This window comes from Penicillium oxalicum, chromosome V, assembly GCF_001723175.1.
Source record: "Penicillium oxalicum strain HP7-1 chromosome V, whole genome shotgun sequence".
Lineage (NCBI taxonomy): Eukaryota > Fungi > Ascomycota > Eurotiomycetes > Eurotiales > Aspergillaceae > Penicillium > Penicillium oxalicum.
Window position 1 is genome coordinate 3435389 of NC_064654.1, and position 24346 is coordinate 3459734.

General features: G+C 51.5%; 10 protein-coding genes across 10 annotated transcripts; 6 read left to right on the forward strand and 4 right to left on the reverse strand.

Annotated features, from left to right (window-relative positions):
- Positions 1-855: 855 nt before the first annotated feature.
- On the forward strand, positions 856-2715 carry POX_e07203 (60S ribosomal protein L3; the record flags this gene model as incomplete). Its single annotated transcript, XM_050116012.1, has 7 exons — positions 856-944; positions 1102-1110; positions 1182-1213; positions 1328-1385; positions 1475-1631; positions 1697-2370; positions 2460-2715. 7 exons carry the CDS (start codon positions 856-858, stop codon positions 2713-2715), a joined length of 1275 nt encoding a protein of 424 aa, XP_049968472.1.
- A 473-nt stretch (positions 2716-3188) lies between these two features.
- POX_e07204 (uncharacterized protein) lies at positions 3189-4240 on the forward strand (the record flags this gene model as incomplete). The annotated part of the gene is made up of 2 exons (XM_050116013.1): positions 3189-3738; positions 3963-4240. The coding sequence occupies 2 exons, from the start codon at positions 3189-3191 to the stop codon at positions 4238-4240; spliced, it is 828 nt and encodes a 275-aa protein (XP_049968473.1).
- Positions 4241-5346: 1106 nt separating this feature from the next.
- On the reverse strand, positions 5347-5595 carry POX_e07205 (uncharacterized protein; the record flags this gene model as incomplete). Its single annotated transcript, XM_050116014.1, has 1 exon — positions 5347-5595. The coding sequence occupies one exon, from the start codon at positions 5593-5595 to the stop codon at positions 5347-5349; it is 249 nt and encodes an 82-aa protein (XP_049968474.1).
- Positions 5596-5939: 344 nt separating this feature from the next.
- On the forward strand, positions 5940-8271 carry POX_e07206 (Beta-glucan synthesis-associated protein KRE6; the record flags this gene model as incomplete). The annotated part of the gene is made up of 5 exons (XM_050116015.1): positions 5940-6580; positions 6644-6983; positions 7043-7562; positions 7635-8112; positions 8217-8271. The coding sequence occupies 5 exons, from the start codon at positions 5940-5942 to the stop codon at positions 8269-8271; spliced, it is 2034 nt and encodes a 677-aa protein (XP_049968475.1).
- A 1055-nt stretch (positions 8272-9326) lies between these two features.
- On the reverse strand, positions 9327-10655 carry POX_e07207 (uncharacterized protein; the record flags this gene model as incomplete). The annotated part of the gene is made up of 1 exon (XM_050116016.1): positions 9327-10655. One exon carries the CDS (start codon positions 10653-10655, stop codon positions 9327-9329), a length of 1329 nt encoding a protein of 442 aa, XP_049968476.1.
- Positions 10656-12805: 2150 nt separating this feature from the next.
- Positions 12806-14049, forward strand: POX_e07208 (uncharacterized protein; the record flags this gene model as incomplete). The annotated part of the gene is made up of 5 exons (XM_050116017.1): positions 12806-12858; positions 12960-13067; positions 13206-13456; positions 13555-13678; positions 13770-14049. 5 exons carry the CDS (start codon positions 12806-12808, stop codon positions 14047-14049), a joined length of 816 nt encoding a protein of 271 aa, XP_049968477.1.
- A 1143-nt stretch (positions 14050-15192) lies between these two features.
- Positions 15193-16345, forward strand: POX_e07209 (uncharacterized protein; the record flags this gene model as incomplete). Its single annotated transcript, XM_050116018.1, has 4 exons — positions 15193-15217; positions 15291-15422; positions 15725-15888; positions 15974-16345. The coding sequence occupies 4 exons, from the start codon at positions 15193-15195 to the stop codon at positions 16343-16345; spliced, it is 693 nt and encodes a 230-aa protein (XP_049968478.1).
- A 1122-nt stretch (positions 16346-17467) lies between these two features.
- On the reverse strand, positions 17468-19213 carry POX_e07210 ([Pyruvate dehydrogenase (acetyl-transferring)] kinase; the record flags this gene model as incomplete). Its single annotated transcript, XM_050116019.1, has 4 exons — positions 17468-17531; positions 17641-18644; positions 18831-18979; positions 19102-19213. The coding sequence occupies 4 exons, from the start codon at positions 19211-19213 to the stop codon at positions 17468-17470; spliced, it is 1329 nt and encodes a 442-aa protein (XP_049968479.1).
- A 2708-nt stretch (positions 19214-21921) lies between these two features.
- POX_e07212 (uncharacterized protein) lies at positions 21922-22377 on the reverse strand (the record flags this gene model as incomplete). The annotated part of the gene is made up of 2 exons (XM_050116020.1): positions 21922-22078; positions 22136-22377. 2 exons carry the CDS (start codon positions 22375-22377, stop codon positions 21922-21924), a joined length of 399 nt encoding a protein of 132 aa, XP_049968480.1.
- Positions 22378-23606: 1229 nt separating this feature from the next.
- Positions 23607-23906, forward strand: POX_e07213 (uncharacterized protein; the record flags this gene model as incomplete). The annotated part of the gene is made up of 1 exon (XM_050116021.1): positions 23607-23906. The coding sequence occupies one exon, from the start codon at positions 23607-23609 to the stop codon at positions 23904-23906; it is 300 nt and encodes a 99-aa protein (XP_049968481.1).
- Between the last annotated feature and the right edge of the window lie 440 nt (positions 23907-24346).

The following is a 24346-nucleotide window of genomic DNA, read 5'->3' on the forward strand; positions in this document are numbered from 1 at the left end:
CTTTCTACCCGGTAAATAATCTTACATCTGCCCGGAGATGTACAAATCTACATAGGCATCACCCTTGTCTGGAACAGGAGGTATGTACCTCTGTAAGGGCAAGTCATGAACTCGTGCAGACTGCTAGTATTCTGGCTGAAGAATAGTACCATCCTAGGCTTGACGTGGTTGATGCAGGTGGATTCTGTCAATCAAATACAATATTGGTCTCTCTGTTGGTAGGCGAGAGACTACACGAAGCTAATAGGAGGAATTCGTAGAAAACTCCATTGAGGAAGCATGTAAGTGGTAGTGGATGTATGAGATAGGACCAGAGCATTTTCGCTCCTGTTTCAATCTTGTACTTGTGGTCAAGTAGGTAGAAATGATCGACGTAGATGCTGAGGAATTCCGTTGGAATTGAATCGAGAGCTGGAAGGTCTATGTTGAAATTACATATATATCCTGTCGAGTCCTTTGCCAGAAAACGATTCCACCTACCTACCTACCGACTTATGCAGCGGTGTACATGACTATAGTATCCACCGTTGACACTTGCCTGAATTGGGTCATGGCAGGCACCTTGATTTATTCCAGTTGCGTAAGTCCAATGAATCAGACTGAAGCCGACAGATCGTAGGACAGACATTGACGAAGTGGAATGTGTCCATCTCTTGTATCCTCGGTAAACTCATAGCCACAAGGGACTTAAATTTACAATGAAGAATAGAATATCTGATAGGAGCAATGACACGAGTGGTCTACTCGATTATCATCAAAAGAAGAAGCAAAAAAAAAAGAATGGAAACTCTCCATACGGGCCCTTTTCCACTCAGGTTGACCGCACAGCGAGATCACGGGTCATTGCAATCCAACATGAAGAATGGATCACGAGAGGTGGGCCCTTTTCGGGCAGAGAGCGACCCGCCCAGCCCAACGTTTGGGGGCAAAAGCTCGTACATCACGTGAAAGCTTCAAGCATCATGTGACTCGGTCTAGGAACGGGCGGTAGGTGGGGTCGCTTACCGGCTGACTCAGCCCACAACTCGGCGGAAGCGCAAAATGCTTTCCACACTTTCCATCGTGACTTTCTCGACGTCCTCACCACGCTAACGACAACAGGGTCAAGATGTGAGTTCTGTCCCGCGACAATGATATACAAACACTGGAGAATGAAATTCTAATATCAATTCCTACTTCAGGAGTCACCGGAAGTTTGAAGCCCCTCGCCACGGTTCGTGATTCCTCAAAATTCGCTCCTTTGCGCCGAGTCGAAAATTTCGATCCACCCGCAAGAGAATCGAAAACATCCGCCAATTTTGTACGATCATGCTAATATGAAGTCCAGGTTCGCTGGCCTACCTGCCGCGCAAGCGCGCCGCCCGTCACCGCGGTAAGGTCAAGAGGTACGTTCGTCGGGCTATGCAAAGCCAAAAAAATTCCATTCTGCTAGTGTGCGGGACAAACTGTATGCTAAGAATTTTTCTTCAAACAGCTTCCCCAAGGATGACCCCAAGAAGCCCGTCCACTTGACTGCCTCCATGGGCTACAAGGCCGGTATGACCACCGTCGTCCGTGACCTTGACCGTCCCGGTGCCAAGATGCACAAGAAGGAGATCGTTGAGGCCGCTACCGTCATCGAGACCCCCCCTGTATGTCAACACGCGAAAATCACATCTCTTTTGGCGATGGTACAGACTTCTAACGGTGTCCCTAGCTTGTCGCTGTCGGTGTTGTTGGTTACATCGAGACTCCCCGCGGTCTCCGCTCCCTCACCACTGTCTGGGCTGAGCACTTGAGTGACGAGGTCAAGCGTCGCTTCTACAAGAACTGGTACAAGTCCAAGAAGAAGGCTTTCACCAAGTACGCCAAGCAGCACGCCGAGTCTTCCGGTGCCTCCGTCACCCGTGAGTTGGAGCGCATCAAGAAGTACTGCACTGTTGTCCGTGTCCTTGCCCACACCCAGATCCGCAAGACCCCCATCAAGCAGAAGAAGGCCCACCTTATGGAGATCCAGGTCAACGGTGGCTCCGTCGCCGACAAGGTTGACTTCTCCCGCAACCTGTTCGAGAAGACCATTGAGATCGACAGCATCTTCGAGCAGGATGAGATGATCGACGTTATTGCCGTCACCAAGGGTCACGGTTTCCAGGGTGTCACCTCCCGTTGGGGTACCACCAAGCTTCCCCGCAAGACGCACAAGGGTCTCCGCAAGGTCGCTTGTATTGGTGCTTGGCACCCTAGCCACGTCCAGTGGACTGTTGCCCGTGCTGGTCAGATGGGTTACCACCACCGTACCTCTTGCAACCACAAGGTCTTCCGCATTGGAAAGGGTACTGATGAGGGCAACGCCTCCACCGAGTTCGATATCTCCAAGAAGCAGATCACTCCGTACGTATCACCGCGCTGCTCTGTTTTGTGGCAATTGCTGCTATCACATACCAATGTTCTGTCTTGCTAATTAATTTCGCCTCTTACAGCCTTGGTGGTTTCGTTCACTACGGTGAGGTCAAGAACGACTTCGTTCTCCTCAAGGGTTCCGTCCCCGGTGTCAAGAAGCGCGTCATGACTCTCCGCAAGACCCTGTACCCCCAGACTTCTCGCCGTGCCACCGAGAAGGTTTCCCTCAAGTGGATCGATACCTCCTCCAAGTTCGGTCACGGTGCTTTCCAGACCGCCGAGGAGAAGAAGGCCTTCATGGGTACCCTCAAGAAGGATCTTATCCAGACTGTTTAAGGTGTTTCGTGGGATGGCCGGTGTCCGTGACGTATTTTCAGTTCAATAAAAAAGCGAACAATATCCTGATGAACCTTTTAATGTGTCTTGATTCCCTCCATGTAGACTTGGAATTTAACCAAATCTTTGGATCAGTCTTGTATACTTCTGTAATACTCTGTGACCACCGAAGATTGAGCCGTTCACTGAAGGCTGATCGTCGATCGGCAGCTTTGTAGGTATCGCATATCTCGGCGTGTCGATTTGTGTGCCAGAGATGAATTTCTACCTTGTCCGTACCTTCGACCAGTTCCGCCTTTGCGGGCCTCTACGGATTTTTTCAAATTTGACCTTTACCCAACGATCCATGTCCTCTGGCATTTTGCATTCATAGGTCGTTCCTTCTTACGATCATTTGATTGGGCCCACTTCTAAGCTCTGAGTCTGTGGGATACTGATCTGGTGCTGTGGCCAAGCAGGTTGGATCTGCAGCCATGCGGCCGTCGTCTCGAATCCATTGCGTCATTCATCGCTATCCTGGAAATATATCCGCCTCGTTGCCAGCCTCCACCGTTGCGCGATTCTTCTCCAGCTCGAACACTAATTCACGAAGACTTGCTCCTCAATCTACTGGATCACACCATCTCTACAGGAATACCGACGTCGAATACTCTCACAGTCGCTCGTTGGGTCTGACACAGACGTGCTCACCTCACCGCCGCACTTCCCCGGCAGCGCAAACTTCTTGCACACCCGCAACGGTTCCCCGCCAAAAGAAATTCTTCTCTACCACCTCCTTCGCCATGTCCTCCGATGATGCCTACATGTCCTTCTTGGACAAAGCCAACGCCGATCTCAACGCCGGCCAGCCTCAACGGCAAGGGACCAGTGACACCGCCCGGACCGAGACTGTGGATGCAAACACTCAAGTCCCTGCACCACTTCAGTCGGTGGATGTATACTATGTGTCGGATGCCGATGAGCCCTTTGAGCCTGTCGCCCTACGATGGGCGGGCGCATCGAAGGGTGACTGGCCGAATGCAGGTACGATTATCCCCCATATCCATCGACCTCCACCCAACTCCCCCCCTCTCTCTTGGGGGGCTTCGAACCTCCCTGCCCAGCTAGGTGCTGCGTGCCCATGCTCTATTACTTCAAGGGTTTCTACCTGTACAGAGAGGGGGGGGGGGAGAATTCAAAACTTTTGGCTTGGTGTTGTGCGACTCTACCCTTGGATCACAATAGCTGACAGCTCCTGCGGCGTCTAGAACAATTCTCCCGCCTGATTTCCCCCGACGCGGATCTCTCCAAGTCCATCTCCACTCTGAGCCCATCCTCGTTCGACCCGAAGGACCAATATAGCTCTGTCCTTCATGCCGTGCGGTCAGCGGCGGTTGAGAAGGACTCCGATGCCGACCAGTCGAATGTCGAGGTCAAGATCTACCGAGTTGAATTGACCAGCACCAAACTGGAGTACTGGGTTGTGGCATTAGATGGGGTTGAGGGGCGTGTTGTAGGCCTCCGAGCCAAATCCTTCGAGTCTTAGGGTTGGCTGGATGCGTTCTTTTCCTCTCGTCTTACCGAGTTGACACTCTGTACCGACAACCGTAGTTCCAGGCAGTACATCCATGATGCTTTTTTTTTTTGCTTTACACACGAATATGATGACCTGACAAATATTGGTACCTGACCTGGGCGGCAACATGCTTGAAAAAAGACTCAAAAATAGACAGGACATGCCCGCTCTACATGATTGAATATCGTATCCATCGATTGCCCAGTCTCGCGTGGCCATGGATGGATTCCAGGATCGCAAACTGTCATTGGTACGCGGTGATAGGTTCCCCGGGGGATGTCCAGCTCTGACGGGCGGCCATCTATCAGTGTGGAGAGACCAAAATACTTGTGTTCTTGATTGACGTCGTTTGTTTTTCTCTCACCCTTAGCCTGACAGCTCACCTTGTCCTTGAATCGTCTGTACCTGGCATTCCGCAGCGGGCGGGAGGGCTCGAAGCAGGGACGCGTTGTTGGGAATGGCTGCTGCCCTGGCTTGGAGCCGCAAAGGACGGTGTTGAACGGCAGGAGTTGATGTTCTTCGAGAGTGAGCGAAAGAGAAAAACATAGGGAACTATCAAGAGAGAATTTGACTGAGAGAGACGTTGAAGTTTGTAATGCTAGCACTCGCCAAGTGACAACCAAAACGTCGACGAATGAGAGCCTACTGGCGCCGTGCATATGATGCCCTAATCTCCAGGCGCTGTCCCTCCCTCTTCCTCTTCCTCTTTACACTCCCCCACGGGCACAGACACTGGCTTCACGGCCCGATCGAATTCAACGACGACCGTTGAACTTGCAGTAAAAGACAACCAGGAAGTTTCTTTGCCAATCTTCAGATTCCTGGCAAGTATTCACCATGTCCTCATTCCTGGCTCCCCGGGGCAGGTGCCTGGAATGTTGCTGGCCCTGTAGGAGAGAGGGTGCCACTACTCCCTCACCAAGGGACAGCCCGAGCAAGCACCACGAAAGCTTCTCTGAACTCACAAGCTTCAGAATCAAATCCAAATTTATCTTTCACTATTTCTGTCGATGATGAGTATTGTGATTGTATTACGGGTGTAGTCATTTTCAAGCAAGTCTTGCCCAATAACTCTGTCAACCCGAGAAATTCGTGGTGTGGTCCAGAGATTGTACGGTGCCGGTGCGCATACCTTTCTCGGGCTGATCCCTTGGCTTCAAGGCCAGGCATTCCACGCCCTCGGCGACCCAAAACAATAGTCCTTTGGAGGAGCGAGATCTAGGCTGTCGCTTTACTTCTCTGTCGCCGTCGAGACTTTCTTTTCTTCTCCGCCACGTCCACGTTCTCCAGTGCTGCTCGTTCCAAACGTCTTGCGCCTGGGACATTGGAGACAGTCCAAGTGGTCCTGTCCACTCATTCGCCTCTGACTCTCCATCACACGGCCATAGAATAGCACCAGATCGCTGTTTCTATCGTCAGTTGTGGAATTGCTGCGGTTCTGACTTGCAGGAGAGAGGGCACAGCACGGCAGCGGCTTGATTCACGGTGGTGAAGCAGTTGAAAATACATCGACTTGGTGCGCTGGGTCAGAGTCAGACCGTCTCGAAAGCGTTTCCCCTGTGCGCAAGTCAGGACAGGAAAGTCGGGGGTTAAAGGAGAAGACAGGAGAAAAGCCGACTCACTGTGGACTTGACTTCGACGCCGTTGAGTCTCTGGGAAAGCCGCCAAAATGTCAGGCAACGAAATGGAACAGACGATTGCCAACAAGCCTACACCTCGCATTCGCATCAACTCCGGGCGCCATGACCCTTTTGAGGAAGCAGACGAAAGTTTAAGCCCACTGAATGGATCGATCTTGCACCAACCATTGACACCCACCGGTCCTGAGCCACACTTGCCCCTGGGTGTGCAAGGCATTTCGCCATATGGGGGTGCATCTGCACCGGAATCATCGGAATTTCTTCTCCCACCCAAGCTACGACCAACTCCTCGTGATGATTCAGTGCGATCAGGATCGCCGGACCGTTGGTCATCACGGTCAAGAGGGCAATCGAGTGTCAGCTCCATGAGTCGAGAGAGTCGGTTTCATTTCAGCCCTTTTGAGGACTACTCCCTGGCGCCGAGTCGTACCGACAGTGAGGAGTACGATGTGAACACGCAGACCGTCTCGGAAAAGTTCAATATCATGCCAACTGACGGCTTGCTCTTGTTTCCCGAAGACGTTGAGAAGGACGACTACTTGCATAATCCAGATCCGGCCGACAAGGATCGAGATTGTGACATTTGGAACCGAAGGGGCATGTTGAATGTGGGCGGATTAATACTGCTGACGGTGGGCATTTTGGTACTATTTATTGGGTACCCCGTCATGTAAGATGGTCGAAAACGAGAACCTATTCCCCCGAGAAAAATAACTAACCAACAACCGCACAGAACCTGGGCTGAAGGCCTGATGAAACCTGCTCCGACCTGCAGAGATGGAGAATATGCTTGTCTGGACGTGGGAGAAACCCCACTGCTGAACAACATTCGGCGCGGATTGATCGACCCCGACACGCCTCAAGAAGCAATGACCAAAATCAACGCTGATGGCAGGGAATGGAAGCTAGTGGTCAGTCTCATCCGAGCGGGAGGAACGAGGAGGGATCATCAAGCTAACCTGCACATTAAGTTTTCGGACGAATTCAATATGCCGGGTCGAACTTTTTACGATGAAGACGATCCATTCTTCCAAGCAGTCGACCTTTGGTACGGAGTGACCATGGATAAGGAGGTTTGTGCTCGTTTTGCCCACTTTCAGAAATAGAAAGGATGATCTGACTGTGAACGCAGTGGTACGATCCTGATGCGGTTACCACAAACGAGGGCGTGATGGAGATTCGCTTCGACAATTTCGAGAACCATGGCCTGGAGTATCGGTCTGGGATGGTTCAGAGTTGGAATAAACTCTGTTTCAAAGGCGGTCGTTTGGAGGCTAGCCTCTCCCTCCCCGGTGACGGGCATATTCAAGGATTCTGGCCCGGATTCTGGGCAATGGGTAACCTGGGTCGTGCTGGTCATGCTGCGACCACCGACGGAATGTGGCCGTACAGCTATCACGATGGTTGTGACGCTGGGATCACCCCTAACCAAAGCTCCCTCGATGGCATCAACTTTCTGCCTGGCATGAGACTGCCGGGCTGCGCGTGTCCTGGCACCGACCACCCGACCCCCGGCCGTGCTCGAAGTGCCCCGGAAATCGATGTGATTGAAGGCAGTACTGCTCCGCTGAATGATGTTGGACCCTTTGTTGGTACCGCTTCTCAGTCACTTCAGGCCGCGCCGTTTGACCTTTGGTACATGCCCGATTACGGTTCGTTCTCCGCCAATTTTCCTGACAGCGCGCAATTTCGATCGACTTGAGCTAATCCTCCCTTATCTGCAGACTACACCGCCGTTTACGATCCTTCAATTACTCGAATCAACGACTACCGTGGTGGCATCTACCAGCAGGCCATGTCTGGCATGTCAACCCTGAACAGCCGCTGGTACAATGGCACAGAATACCAAACGTTTGGTTTTGAATACCATCCAGGAGCGACAGGCAATGTCACTTGGTTCATTGGCGAGAACAAGACCTGGACTCTCGATGGCCGTGCTATCGGGCCCAATGGCAACGTCGGACAACGGATGATTCCCCTGGAGCCGATGAGCATGATTATGAATTTGGGTATGGCAGACAACTTTGCACCGCAGAACAAGAGTATCCGAGAGTACATGCCGGCCTACTTGCGTTTCGACTACGTCCGCATCTACCAGGACCCCGACGACATCAGCGTGACCTGCGATCCACCTGGCTACGAAACCACTTCGTATATCAAACAGCATCTCAAGGCTTATGAAAACCACAACCTGACGACCTGGTATGTTTGCAATCATATTCCCGCTGTTTTCCCTTTCTTTTTCTTGAGTTTCAAGTTTTTGGTCTTCTCTCCCTCGCCGTTCACTTACTGACGAACCTTGCCAGGGCGGATACTGGCTACAACTGGCCCAAGAACAGCTATATGAATGATTGCTCATAATAATCAACCCCTCGCCCTGGACTTGTTGTGCTCACCAACCCATTGTTTTTTTATCTTTCCCTCTTTCTTTTATTTCTTGTTGGGTTTAGCGGCATTATCTTCCGGCGTTGGAACCGTCTTTCTATTTTGATTTCTGAATTATTCTATTCGATACCTGATGTTTCAAACTTCAAAAATTTCAACCGAGCTGAATCGAGCCTTTGTGTTTCATCATGTCTTGCGAGCTGCTACACGGATTAAATTTATTTCCCCGCAGATATTAAGTCGCCGAGTACCTAGTCTTTTAATGTGAAGGAATATCTATATGATCGATTATCATCAAGATTATTGACTGAGCTGTGCTGAAGAGTCCCCCCGCCCCCTCCTCGTAGTGGCCCGAACCCGACGCGAAAGTTTTTCTACCAAGCAGAACCTATTTTTTCAAAAAATCCTTTCGACTATGATTGACAGATGCCTATGATGGTCAATCTAGATCGAGAAGGGAGAAGTTTGGAAAGACTGTCTGGAATGCTTGACGTACGAAATCTCATTTAGTACTTTAACATGACAGATGCCGTGTGGCCGAAGTTTACAATGTCTGGTCCGGTCCACCCAGTGCCCGGCATGTCTAGCACTTCCTCACCTACTTTAGGGTTATACGTAGCAGCGTGTTTCTCTGTTGAGCAAAAGAGTTACCAACTGACAAAAATTACTTGGAATTTTCATCTGATGCATGACAGACTTGTACTTTACCATACTCACAAAATGTGCATTTGACGTTTCTCCATATCGTGGCTGGTATTGAATTGTTGACTGTGTGTGCATGGACGCCTCATGGATTATATCAGATACTGTTCATTACCAAAGCTGGAAAGAAGCTTTCTTCTCAAGCAAGAAAAAGGAAAGCTTTTATTAGTCAATAATCAATTTAATTCCATTGCTAATAATCACGCCGAAGAAAAAAAAATGGATACTCAACCTCCCCATTAGAATACGACGGACGCTAATCCAGAAATCCGCACAAATCACTCCAAAGAAATTATGACTACGGGAGAATTCCCTCCTCTCCAAAGCCGCTAATCAACCACGACAAAGGGAGAGACACTTGCCAATTTCTCGCAGGTTTCCGTCAATTCACGTTCTGGATTTGACTGCTGAATGACACCCGCGCCAGCTTGGATCCATCGACGAGCCGAATCCTGAAAGACACTGCGTAGCACCAGTGTAGCCTCCAGGGATTCCAGGTCTTCAATCATGAGAACGGCTCCCGAATAAAGCTCCCTCGGCTGAGGTTCCAAGCGTTGAATGGCCTGAATAGCTGCATTCTTCGGAATTCCCGACGCGGTGATGGAAGGGAACAAGACCTCAAAAGCATCCCACATGTCCTTGTCAGGTGCCAGCATGCCTGCCACTCGAGAGCCGAGGTGCTGAACGGCTCCTCGTGGGCGAATGGACATGAAATCATCAATGAAGATGGAATCCGGTACACATACTCGGTGCAGTTCCTCAACGGCTTCTCTGACCGATATCACATGCTCGACAATCTCCTTGGGATCGCTCAGTAACTCCCGACGGAGCTTTTCGACCTCTGCTGGAGATCCTTTGCGAGATCGAGTCCCGGCTAATGGCTCGGTGATCACTTTGCCATGCTTGGCGGACATGACCAATTCCGGACTGAACCCGGTGGCTTGAAATCCGCCATGGTTGAACGAGAAACTGCGGGCAGGATTGTTGGCCTGACGGCCAAGAAGAAGCGTGGCGGGCATGTTGATCTCATTTGAGATGTTGACCGCGCGCGATGGGATGACTTTGGCATAGTGGCCTTGACCGATCTCAAGTAGTGCTTCTTCCACTCTCGAGATGTACTCTTCCCGGTTGGCTTGCGTGTCGGGTTGAGCAGTGTTTTCAAGAAGGGATTTGTCAATATTGAGATCTCCATTATGAAGCAAGTCGTGCAGTTCCCTGACTCGACCGTGATCGGAGCCCGCCACGGTGATCTCATCCTGTCGAAAGGTGAGTTCGACCACTGGAGCCAGCAAACTAAGTAGTGGCCACTGGCCGGCTTTGAATTCTTGCTGGCGGATATGAGACGCGTAGTTGAACCCGACTTGACCGAAGATCTTGCCGCCTGATCTCAGATTCTCATCCACAAATTCTCTGGCAAAGTTGGAGATGGATGTTCCTGCAATCGAGGAGGATTTAATCCCTGATGCCGTGATTGTGGTGGCGGTCTTCCCCGTCGAGTCGATGAGTAGGGTTGATTTGGTTCCCAGACCAACAAACCATTCGCCATTGCGCTCGTAAGCGTAGGAATCGTCGTCCGGGTATCTTGCTAGCACCGCCGCGACCTTTTCCAAGGCATTGCCTTTGAACGTGAAGGTGATGGATGTACGATCGACGGTCATCTTGTAGAGGGAACGTAATCGTCCCGATAGAGAGGTCGTGAGAATGAAGAAGTCGGTCTCGAGGTATGGAGGTAATGATACGCATCTCCAGTTGACGTGGAGTCATACTTATACTTGTCTCCAAAGGTATCATCTATCTGAGGGACGAGATGTTCGTCGTCACTGAACTTGATGACGAGTGGCAGTCCACTACCACTGGAGAGTAGGATCTCGATCGAGAGGAAGAAAAAACACGCATGTACAGTATGACCATATGCTACATAATCGCCCATACTCTTGGTATCCAATGAAATAGGCACACAGAGCACCGGGTTGACTGGGCCCACCCCATGTATACCTGCACGTGCAAGGCAGAAAGGTTGTTTTCGAGTCTGCGTTCGACAAAAACCTGCTGACGTTGTTGACAGTATCTGAAAGCTTCATCCAGGTCGTTGAGGGCTCTACTTCATCGGCCGCTGTGTGGAATCCAATTCGATGATCGGAGATGGAGATGCGTTCATCGACGTAAAGAGTGATGATTTAGGTTAAGCCAGAAATGACACTTTGATAAGGTATAGTTTTCAGTGAAATTAGCCCATCTGCAGGATGCCCGAAATAGGCCTTAGGTGGTCATTCTCAAATGACCTCATCTCGGGATATCTGTGGCTTCAGACTCCTATGACGTTCTGCTTCAAGATCTTTGGCGCTTGAGTTATGATTTTTGATTGATAGATCCATGCTATTGGGCTTTGCTTTTACCGTGACTTTCTCCATCACAAACCTAGTCATAGGTTTTTGTTTTGGAGTCGAGATGGAAGAGGGTAGAGAGATACTACCATCACTCAGCAACAACGGATGACCTCTATTGATAAGTGCAAGTGTCAGTATTATCCCCATACCCTTATATCGATCGAGTCCATAAGCCCTAGCGATGTGGCCGGTGGGCCGTACATTTCATGGTAATAAATCACAATCATCACTCATGGGAAAGAAACAAAAAAACCCTCACCTTATTTTTTTTTACCTAGATTGGCACACATCCACCAGCATCGCCCTTGTTTTTCTGGAAATGTCAACCCTCATGCACGTCAGTCTGCCCAAAAACTCTACCTACTGCAGTTGAAATACACGGGGCCTGATCAAGCCACTCCATGCATTCCTCAGCTGTAATTCGATCATGCAAGCTCGCCATGGGCGAGTAACTCAGTCTTCCAAGACCCGATCCCTGCGGGCGGCTCGCTCGCATCACATCGCCTTTTATTCTTCAGACCTATCAAAAGTCCAGAGAAGACATCGACAACCACGTCACGCAGACATTCATCATGTATTCGATTAGACTTTTCAAGGCTTCCGATCCAGAACTTCATTGTAGGAGACCTGCGGACACGCTGCATGTCACCTGCATGACAATGCCCCCTCCCCTCGGCCCCTTTTCGAACTGCGTTTCTGCCGATCGATTACCGTGCGAAGGAGACCCCTCCATTGTAGAATATAGCTTCACTTTGAACCTGCTTGAAGAAGGGGTTGCTCTTTTGGTCTTTTTCCTTGGATGATAGGTGACTACACATACTTATTGGGCCTTGCAGGGGTACGTGCGTGGCGTGGTCATGCACATCAAAGCTCATCTTCGGCAGGGGCATCGGCAAGGAAATACGGGTGAAGCATGAGCGAAGGCCCAGGAATGGGAAATACAACCGCTGCATGAGCTAGAGGTAGGGCAGATTCTGGAGAGGAATTCTCCATTGCGTATCGATGGTACTTGGAGTCCGATGGCCCAAAGCTTAACTGCGTATCTAGTATCTTTGAGCGATTTGTTTTCAATCAGTGTTATGCACGCAGCTTCGATCGGTCACGGCCATCCATCGACGTATTTTTATCTGCTGTCGTCATTCGTGACGATGGGGAAAACGGTTTCAAAGTTGACCATGGCAGTATCGGGCTGTTCAACGAGAGGCTTGTTACCCGGACATAAAAGACTCCTCGGTGTCTCTGATCGATTTCTACAGTTGACCTGATCATTCAATCTTCTATCAGCTCGTCCAACCGACATCCCTCGACTGTTCTTCTCCACAGTGGTGATATCGTATAGGCACTGTTGTTCCCTTGATCTACTTTACTTCAGATTTTTTTCTTTTAAACCAGAGAGAGACAAAGAGAAGAGACGATAAACCATGACCAGAGACGACGATTACGTTTTGGGACGAAGCATCAGCGACTCTATCCGGTTCGTCGCCTTTGCCTTGACTGTATATGTCTAAGAGCAGCGGCGCCTCAATGACTACTCCCCCCCCTCACAAGAAAAATGGTCACTGACCGCTCATTTAGCCTAGATGCGCAGCATCTCCTTTGGAAGATGCATACGGGATACGAGTTGCATCCCGAAATCCCCGTGACTAGTGATATGAAGATTGCTGAGGTTGGAACAGGTACAGCGTGAGTGATCCTCTCCTATTGGCCAAAAAGGTCTCGCCATTGCCCGACGAGGACCCGAGAGGGTACATGGCAGAGAAGGAGGGGAAAAAAGGGAAGACATACAAGAAAAACAAGAACATTGACATGCAGGAAATCTAGTGTCTGGGTATTTGACCTTGCCAGAAAGCTTCCGCCCACTGCTCGCCTGTACGGATTTGACATCTCGGATGCGCAATTCCCAGCCCGGAAGCTGTGGCCGAAGAATGTGACTCTCGACCTGCTCGACTCGTTGACGGAACCGCCTGAATCGCTGGCGGGTCAATTCGATGTGGTGCATTTGAGAATGTGGGCGAGCAACTTGCGTGGAAAGGATACATCCCTTTTGATCAATCACGCCAAGGCCCTCCTGAGTATGTTCGACCTCTGATGATCTTCACTTTTGTCCTGTTTGGGTTTTGAACTTTCCACGCCAATTTGTAGCTTCTACTGATGCTGTCGTTGCGAACAGAGCCTGGTGGATTCATTCAATGGGAAGAGGCCGACCTGGTCCATCAGTTTGTAGAGGGTCCCAAAGCCGAAGACTTTGAACGTGAAATCAATGAAATGTTTGACAAAGTGGGCCTGGACTACAGGTAAGCTGCCTGAACTCTCACCTGGCTCGCCGGCCTTGCCGTTGAATCGTCGAATCCTCTCCATCACAACACGATGACTGATGACATGTAGCTGGGTATCTCGTCTGCCCGACAGCATCCGTCAAGCCGACCTTCGGATCATCGAAACAGAGCGCAAGACTTTTGACAATGACCTGAAGCACTTGTGCACCAACACCTACCTCTTGGCTCTACGGGAGATCCTCCAAGGAGTCAAAGGGATTCTGGGCAGTCAAACGCTGCTTTCAGTGACGGAGTTGGAACTTCATCTGTATCATCTGACTCTGGAGCGGACGGATGGCATTGTCTACAATTGGTCCCCGGTGACTCTGTTGGCGCAGAAGAGTGAGTGAGAGGTGTCCGTAGATTTGTAGGTCGATCTTGTACCTATTAAGCGGCATAGTTTTCAGAATATCATGAATCTTTGTGGATGATTCAATGAAAATACTGTAGAAGGATTGTATAGTCAACGTCTTTGTAGCGAGTTAGTCTGCATGCAAATGCAAATGAATCATGTGCCCATCAATCTGTCTGATATCACATGTCAGGCAACAGGCAGAACGCTCAACCTCCGCGAGTCCCGCCAAGACTTGAAAAGCCCCCCCCCCCCCCCCCCCCTGGTACAAGCTTACCTAGCACAGACTACATCCGTATTAAGCATTAGGCCAGAGTTTACAAGTTACATCCTGTTAGAAGAGAAGGACCGCTGGATCTGGAGGAAACGTTCTGACAGACGAGAGTCGATCAGGGCGGCGGGGAAAGCCGATGGAGTTGTTGCCTCAGGCCTCCACCAGAGGAGATCAAGACTATCCCCTCGAAGGCTGACCTCTCTCATCTTCTACACCACATAGAATCGACAGTATATCGTTTCTTTTTTTTTTTCTGACACTGAGCTACCCGGTACCCAGGCACCCTTGAACACAGTTTTAGAACTTTGATCTCAGTCCTGTAAGAAGACCGAGGCCCCCAGTCGCTCACTAGTGCACCAAGCCAAAACTAACCTGGCAATTCCAGATGAGCAGTGGAGTCCATCCATAAGGTTGATCTTCCACCCCGACAAAGGGCAACCTATATATCCGGCTGAAGCTTGATCCCAGCCCTGTTCAGCTGGTGGTATGGATTAAAATTTGAGAGGCAAAGAATCACTATTCGGACCTCCACAACGATTGTTCTCTTTCTTGGTCTCAATTCTGGGGGAAAACCATCAATTCCCGCGAGTCAAAGCATACGAGGTTCGCTTCCTCCCAGCAAAGCGCGGGCGTCAATACTTCCTCATAGCCGCAATTGCATTTGTCACCTGTGGTGACACTTGAGAGACCCTGGCTGATCTTGCGGACATTGAGAGACTTTCAGTATACGCTCTTTCGAGTCGGTCTCTACTCTCTGGTGGTCCCCACGCAAGGCTGCTTTACACGAAGTCTGGTGACCCGCTTTGACGGTTGCCTGTCCTCGCCACGTCAGAGCCCATGTTCAATCACCCTTCTACCACTCCCACCATGAACTCGAATTCAGAATCCGACAGTGAGCCTCATTTCCGTCCCTATTACTCATGCGCAAGCAGCAGGTCTTGACCATCAGACGAATATCTCAATAGACTCCGACTCCGAAGAGGGTGGAATGCAATTGGACGTTTCGGCAGATCGTGATCTGTATTTCGCTGAAGGAGACAGCGACATGGACGATCTTGACGAAAGGGATGGCTTTTCCATGGAGGAAGATCGAGACGGTGAGTGAATGCGAAGCTCAAGGATGGTTCGTTCCATTAGATGATATGGGACGAATGTCTAGAAACCTACACATATACACACGTGTACATTTCCAACCTTCCAATGCAGCATTGACTGCCGCCTTCGTTGACCTGATTTGATGTGGACCACGCCACATCGAGTCGTGACCGGATGAACGCAAAAAAACTGACTCGAGCTTACCTTTTTTGGGGGATGGGGGACGCAGAAAACGACTTTACCACGCGAGCAATCAACCCGCACTCCTCCATATCCAATGCTCACAATACCCCCTCACAGCCAGGTCATCGAGATGACCTCGGTTTCCCACCAGACCAACAGGATCGCCCACGCCCTCGGCCCCGACGCCTCCGTACAAAGGACTATCTCACAGAGGAACAGCATGCCGCCTTGTCAGTCCTATCCAATTGGGAATTACTCGTCACCCATGCACTGAACAATCATCGTGTACGTTCTCTCCCCCCCCCCCCCCCCCCCCCTAATCCCTACTCTTCTGCGCGTGCGTATCTCACACTAACATCCCTCAACCCAGACAATCCCCCAAACTCGTCGACGCTTTCAAGCCAAGCTTCTCGCCGGCGACAATCTCGCCCTCGAAAACGAGCTCTACGCGTCTCGCTTCGTCATCCCCGCCTCCAAATCGGAATTCCTGCCCCCCGTGAATCCCACATCGACCGGATCTCGCCCGTTCGAAACCGCGTCTGGTGCGGACAATTCAACCGCATTCTTGATCCCGGGCTCGTATCGTGAGGTCATTGAGAATGATGATTCACCCTGGTGGCCACAGGGGAAGCCGAGGGAGAAGAGGAAGAGTAATCGGAGGAATGAGGCGTCTTTGAGTGCCGGTAGCGAAGGGAGCTCAAGAGTCGTCAGTCGCGCCGGGTCCGTGGGTCGGGGAGGATGACGGCCGGGCTAACTTTTCGGGATCATTGCTCTGCGTCTAGAAAGAATATGGGACTACGAGAGCGATACTCTTGGAACACGAGGTGGATCGAATAATTCCTTTCTTTGTTTCTTTTTTTTTTTTTTCAACAGCTTTCTTCATTCCATTGCGTCCCCGGTGGGGGACTTTGCTGATTAACCTTTCATGTTCTGCCCACCAAACCAAAAGCTTCACAAGTAGACAGTACTGTACAAGACCAGGTATCATACGGGCAAGGGGACCCAAAGTAAAGAGTGGCGGATCATCGACAGTCCCCACGAGAGATTGTCCGAGAACTGAAAGCCAAAGTCATGAGGAGTTTCCCACAGTCAAAAGAGACAGGTAGACTCGTGGGCTGGGAAAGTAGAAGGGGAATGTGTGCCCCGCTGGCCTCCACTGGTTCACCATGCGAGGGAGAAAAAAGACAGAAGAAAACAAAAGGGTCGCTAATCCGGCAATGAAGAAGGAAGTGCGATCGCGACAAGGGCCCACGCCTGTCTCGATGATCCGCGGGAGAAGGGGTTCCCCCAAATCTCTCTCGTCATCTCATCTGGTCGTCATGTCATCCGGGGTCGTTGATGTGAAGATCAGGTGGGGTTCCACCCCCAAGTGGTATTGAACTCAGCTGCCGTGTTTCGTTCGTAGGACCTGCCATTATCCATGTGAACAACAACAAGCGATACCAGAAGGAGCACGAAAGGCGATGCTCGCGCAAATTGTCCACTGTAGGAGAGAAAAAGAAAACACTGGTCAGCTATACAATGTTTGACAGCAAAAAAAAAGCAATCTACCATTCAAGGGAAAAGGGGGCCAAAAGGGAGTTTAAAAGGAAAAGGAAGGGGGGGGCAGGCGAGGACAAGTGGGCTCTCACATTTCATCATCATCGTCTGTCCGTCGATTCTCCGAATGGAATAAACTTTCTGCGTCACCGACTTGTTTGCGCTCCGAAACTTCGCGGTCGCGCATGCGGGACCGATGCGCCTGGACATTCATAAGCGTCAGTCCTCGAGAAGACGCGGACTTGGTCTCCGGTTCGATATAGGTTGGGTGCAGGCGGTGCGAGGTATTGAACCGGGTCCGGCCGTCTCTCATGACGGGTAGTTGTCATTGCAAAGGCTCCGAGCTGGAGGATAGTCGGTTGAGGTGGAGGTAGACGTCAGTGCCGTATCTGTGAAGAAGAGTGATTAGCAAACATTCGATGATAGCCATCCTTTCCCCGCCTCTCGTGAAGGGGAGGGGGGGAATAAAATAGGTAGAGAGGAAGCGTGCCGTCATACCCTTCCATACTGATCAACTTCAGATCACCTCCAAAGTAGCGCGCGTACAAGCGACTGATCGGCAAACCGTACCCAAAGCCAGCCATGGGTGCCTTGAAGTCGCTCTTGTCAAAGTCCGGATCCAAGCTCGGGGTCTGTTCAACCGTCGTGTACATGTAGGTCCAGACCAAGGGAATGGACGAACGGGGGATACCGCCCCCCTCATCGGAGACTTTGATGGTGATGTCTTCCTTGCCTTCGGCGACGATGACTTTGGTCACGGGGAATTCGTCGCGATCGGCCCCATGCTGCTCCACGACCGCCCGCAAGGAATTTTTCAAGGTCTCAAAGAGCATGTGCGACAGGTGGCCCGGCACATACATGAAATTGAGATCGTCCTTGCAGACCAGCTGCACTTTGGGCGCTTCAAAGAGGCCATAATAGTCTTCACAGACAAACCGCGCATTTTCAATCGCTTCCAAGGCAATGTCGCGCACATTGGTTTTGGTACAGATGATGCCGACATAATTTGGATGTTTCACATGGGTTTGTTCCGTGAGGGCAATATGTTGTCCAATTAGCATTCGAATGCCGATGCGAGACATGTAGAACCGGTCGAGGAAGGACTGGATGGTCGGGTCGATCTGCATGCGTTGGCGTTCCCGCTTCCATTCCAAGATACCCTGGGCCACTGTCGTCACAACGCTGTCGTGTCGTCGCTTGATCTGCTGCAGCGTATGGGAGAATCTTTGATTGTAGTCATTAAGCTCGGGGGGCCACTCCGCATTTCCATCTGCCGGGAAGAAATATCGCCGGCCAGTGGCGGCTGCGGCAGTCAATTTACTGTGGCCGTTTAGGGAGCCATTGGCTGTTGTGGCCGAGGCGTATTGGCCCTCCCGAATACTAGGGTTTTGGGTGGCCTCCGAGAGAATTTTGGATTGGAAGGAACCATTGGCGCGACCGGGACGCAAGAGACGATCTTTGACTTCTTGCGTGAGCGATGGTCGGGGAAGTGTGATGATTTCCTGGACGCGGATCCACCGTTAATGAGTCACGCTTCCCGCTTGGGGGTGGTGGGAAGATTGCGTGGCGGGGGGAGAAGCGGAAGGCCCAGAACATGAGAAGCAGAGAATGGGGTAGGAACAGGCGCAGGAGAGGGAAAGAGAGAAGTGGAAACTGGGAAACAAGGCCATGAAGGACCGCCAACGTACCTCGAATGATTGGGCATACCAATCCTGGACTTTCTTAATGGAGGGCATGGCACTGAGTCCATCGGGAAGTTCACCCAAATCTTGGACTCGGTGCGCGAGCCGGATGGGGAGCTCCTCGGAGAGGAACTGCGAGGCGCGGAAGAGAGTGCCTGCGACCGATCGTCAGTGAGCCTCGCATCCATCGACGAGAAGGTGCTTTTCTTGTGAATTGCCATCCGACGTGAGTGGCAATCCTATGCATGCAAGGGGTGAAAGGAAAAAAGAATTGTACCAGTTGAGGGTCGGTCGCCAAACTGGACCATCTGCCTCAGCGACACCCCAGTTGCGGGGAAGCTCGCATAGTGCCTGATGGTTGCCATCAGACTCTCTGATGGCTTCCACATCGTGCGACAATTCAGGCCAAATGGCCGCCGAGAGGAAGGTCGAAAGAAAGACGAGCAGCGAAGACGGTCACTTTCCTCAGATGAAAAGGGTGGAGGGGGGGGTGATTGTGTCGGGAATCTTTGAGGGAGGAGAGAGTGTCGCGTGTGGAAGAGTCGAGGATGGATCGGAGCTGGCGGAGAGAGTTTGGGGGGGCAGTGACGAAGACCGGAGTCGCGCAGACCCGCTCGACGGGATGTGCCGAGGTTAGGCACAGCACACCTGCGACTGGCAGCCCCGAGCAGCGCGAGTCTATTGCGTGATGCCCAGTACGACAAGGGGCACGACGAGGGAATTATACTCGAACTCGGTACAGATCGCTAGATATAAGGGCCACGAGGCTAGATGCTTGAGACCCAGACAGTTCCTTGGCTAGCGCTACAGCCATCGATGCGCGGTGGGCTATCTCATTTCGTGTATACCGTCCGTACCCACGTCCGGGAAGTGACCTTCAGTCCATGCCCTCTACCTGTGACATCCCAAAAAGAAAAGGAAAAACAAATCCACTCGACCGACTGAATCTACTTTCTGACTTTAGTGCTCTTTTTCGATCTTCATGGCCTATCCACACCTCAATGGATAATGAGGTGCAGCAGGGGATTAGTACTCGCCTATCGGTTGTTGAGAACTGGTAGCTGGCTGCCTTTGACCGCACCTGGCAAGTTCCGGCGTCGGAGGAAACTCACGAGAGCACGAATGAGAAAAAAAAAAAAGAAACAAAAAAAAAGAAAGCCAGAACGAAAGCGTCCACACCAAGTGAGATTACGGATCTGTTTGTGCTTTTCTTTGGTTCTGCAGTGAGACGAACGGCGATCACCTCAAAGTGAAACGGCTGCTATACAATCCGATCATATGACCATCGCTCATGTGTTACCCGTCGTACGGTTTCCATTCTCTCCTTCCCGACTCAGAAATGGCCATTCCACACTCTATTTGTTGTGACTCTGAATCCATTGTCTACGGTTCACGGTTTCTCTAGGGACTAACCATTGATGCATCACTCGAGGCCTCGAGATGAATGCACGCTCCGATTGAAGGAGGCGACCCTGGAAACACCAGTCTGCCAAATAGGCAAATGCACCTCTTCCGCTCACCCATGCGGGCCCCCATCTGCGAGACACTGCGCCAAGCACAGATCGAATCACTCAGGCTTACCAGGTTGACCATCGTCAGAATCTTATTAGCTACTCGGAATATTTTACTTGCGCTATTCCATCTGTCCAGGATGAAGGGATGACAAAGGCTGCGTGGCGGGCTCTCTTTCCCTCTCGCCGTGACATGGAGGCTTGCTCCAGTTGCATGCGGCATGGGTGTCAGCAGCCCCCCGTTAATGCCGGATGCTCCTCCCCGCGGCGCTGACAGAAAGATTACCCTTTCGACCGAGATGTGGGGCGAATGCTCTTCAGCAGCCGACGAGGCTAAAATCGCCGTTTCCATTGCTTGAGCTCCGAAGCTTGGGCCGATCACCCACACGACCGAACATACTACTCGATCAGTCGAGACACAAGAAACCAAAAAAATATATACTTCATAAGCAATCTTACCCACCCGTCCACAGATCAAACTGGACTGCATACTCAGATCAAAATCCACCTCCCATCAAGATCCAATTTGAGGTCGCATCCAATCGCGATGGTTTGCGCAACCGGAAGAAGCCACACAGCGGCCAATTTAAGGTGCACCATGTGCAGAAACAGTCGTTTGTTCGGTCAAGTGCTACAGCTTCTTGGTGTCAGCACACACGAACCAAACTCAATAATGTGATATGCAGCCCCCCCCCCCCCCCCCCCCCCCCCCCCCCAGGACGAGCCAGGACATCGATGCAAGCTTGAGACCCTTGACGGGGCAATCCCTCCCGGATGGTCGGGCATTCGGCAGTCGTGTGGTGTAGCTTCGCTGTCGTTTTCAGCCTCCAACGGTCCAGGTCCCAGTGATTCTGATGATGACCCCCGCGCACAGTGGATAGATGGCCGTTGTGCCGATGTGGTATGTTCTTTGGGCTGAAGTACGATCGTACCATCTCTTCAGTCTATTCATGGCCATGCGATGCCGACAAAGCCATTCAACCGGACACTGGTACTTTTGTCGTGTCAGGGCTTTACCCCTCCGCGGATGACGGACGACAGGTGGACGGTGCCGTGGAAGTTTTGCGGTGTCCCCCCGTCCCCTGCCTCTTGGCTTTTGCGCATCTTCTCCATCATTCTGCTCAGCACATGCTATGACGACCGGCCACGGTACGTCTGTGCACTGGCACTAGATCATCATTCTGCATGGGATCCCTTATCTAGCTACTGCATTCGTCTGCAATCCCGGATCTGTGGAACTCGACCGTAACAATAAGCGCCGTTTTAGCTCGTGCATATCAAGCCATTTGATTGATCTCTTCTGTTCCGCTCGGGGAGGTTTTTTTGTGGTGGTGATAGCTTGGTTTTTCTTTCCTGGCCATCGCTGGTGTCTTTCCTACCGTCGTGCCTGTCTACCTGCTCCGTCTGCCCCGTGCCTCTTGATCTTGCCATACTTAAGATCCAATTCCGCCGCTCCGATCAGCAGCAGATCTATGCAGTCAGGTCAGAGGGAGGTCATATCCTGGACCTCTTCGCCAGGCAGGATCTTCACTGCCTCGACGTAATGATGAGTTGTAAAGCCCCAGATGTCCACCGACATGAATTGCCTAAACCCTTGACCATGCGCAGCCATCGCCACCGATCTGTTCCTCCTCCAGCCATGATGCGCCTTGATCCTGACCGCTCGTTCTTGACCCTCTCCAAGTTTGTCCAGCGTGATTGCCCTTGGGCTCCGTCTCGCTGGCCGGTGTCGAGTGCAGGTTGCTTGATCCCATTCGCATCGGTCACCTTGTTTCTTCCTCCGTTTCCCCACGGTCTCACTCGCCCTTCTGCCAGTCCTGCCACCTCCGTGGGCCGGTGGACAGTCCGTCTCGACGCCGGTCGGAACAGAGTCCATTGACAGCAGCGCCTATCAGCCCCCGAGCGGATCGGTGGAGACTAGAGGCCCTCGAAAACTTCCTCTTTGGAGCGCGTGCTGCTTGCTGGGTGGTGGGACCTCCTCGGTCTTCTGGCCAGATGGTCGTCCCCCTTTGACGGGGCTTCTGTCTCTGCTCCAGGGCCATGGGATCGAGTACTGTAGAACCCCGGGTTCTCTCGCATCATTGGTGTTTGCTTGTGATTCTCGCGCGAGACGGGCTCGCCTTTACCATCTGATGTTGCTCGCTTGTTGAATAAGTGCCAATTTATGTGCCAGCGGTGGGGGCGGAATCCCGTCCTGCGATGCATTTCCTATTGTTTTCTTGTACCTCTTTAGTTGTATTCTTCCTTCCTTCTCTTGTTCCTCCCCCGGCTTCTCTGGTCTGTCCCGCTATACGTTGCCCAGTTTCTAGACAGATTTACTCTCTCTCTCTCTCTTTTCTTCTTTCTTTCTTCTGATTGCCACGACGTCCTCTCGCCGTGATCACGACGCTGATTTTCTTTCAACGTATTCTCCGTGCTCTCGAGTGATCCATCATTCTGGACCGTGGACATTGGTTTCTTTAGGGGCTTCCACGAATAATCCACGAAGCAAGAAAGAGAAGGAGAAGGACTGGATCCAGAAGGGGAAGACATAAAACCCTCTACCAAACCCATTGACATTGACAGCCACTCCCCGACACGCCTTAAGCGCATCAGACACCAGACCGGCGCCTACCCCTCCGTCTGACCAGTTGGCGCGACAGTCGGGAACTCCATCCTGGTCCTGCCTACAGTTTGGGCCGACTTTTGGTTTATCCACTTCATTCTCGATCATCCTCCGGCGCCCTGTCGATTGTGCCGAATTGATTGCGACGCTCTTGCTCTTTTCCCTCCTCTGGTACCAAGGCGCGGGCTTTTCATTTCATCCCTATCAATTCAGGACCACCATTCTCGACTCTCCTCTCTCTCCGGGTGAATTCCATCGATCAGGTCATATCAACTCGGCAGTTGACACTACGACTACTATCACCACTCCCACCACGACTACAGCTGCCACCCCACTCTTTCACTGCTGTCACCACCATCTTTCTTCCTTCTCCCCCTCTTTCTTCCGCAAAGGACACTCTTCAGAAGTACCACACCCGTATTCTCTTTTTTTTTGTGCAATTTGTTTTCCTCTCCCCTTCTCCCCTCTCCTCTATTGTTCACAAGAGAAGACAACCCCCTCCCCCCCCCCCCCCCCCCCAAAACCAAAAGCCCAATAAAAAAACAAAAAAAAAGAAATCCCTTTTTTCCCCCCTCTTACCCTAACCGAACGTTACATCTACCAATTTGATCTTCTACGTGGCCCCTGCTCTTCCCTCGTCCGGTGCAGTCAACTAGACTCAAGACCATGTCCCGCCGCCGAACGTCTTACAGCGAGCCCGTCAACGAGGCCGTGGCATACCCTTTTTCTTCCACTCCCGCCTATGCCCACAGCCAAATGCCCCCGATTTCACCGCGTCGCGGCCCCATCGAGGGCCCCGATGGTCGCCGTCTCATCCGCCGCGTTACCTGGCGCTCGTCAACCTACAAGCTCATGGCCTCCCTCTGGGTGCTTGGCGTCTTGTACATCCTGTGGCTGATCCGGGATTTGTTCTATCTACCGTTTACCCCCGCGGAACCTGGTTCTCCCGGTGTTGGGGATGCATGAGCGTAGGAGCATGGCCGCTTCTCTTCTCTTTTTCTTTTCTTTTGATTTTTCATTCTTTTTTTCTCGGTTCTTTTTCTCTTCAGTGCCTTTTTCTGTTGCGATTTTTTTTCCCTTTCCGTTACTTTTTAGCACGGCCGGGAGAGGAGAACGGTGACGGGCTCCTCTCATGTGGTCATTTGGGTCAAGGTCTTCATTTTGATCCCCTTTCTGGTCGTCCTTGACTCACCAGGAGGGTCGATCATAGGAAGAGAAGGGTGAATTGGAGCTGACCACTGGACGAGGATGAAAGGATGCTTTGATTCCGAGGGCGGGGGAAAATTGGACCAGACAGCCACAGGATGAGAGACTGCCAGAAGAGGTCCGGAATGATGCAGTCGGACGGACGATGGCGATCGAGATTGCCGAATCTGTCGGAATTTGATGTGAACGTGATCCGACCC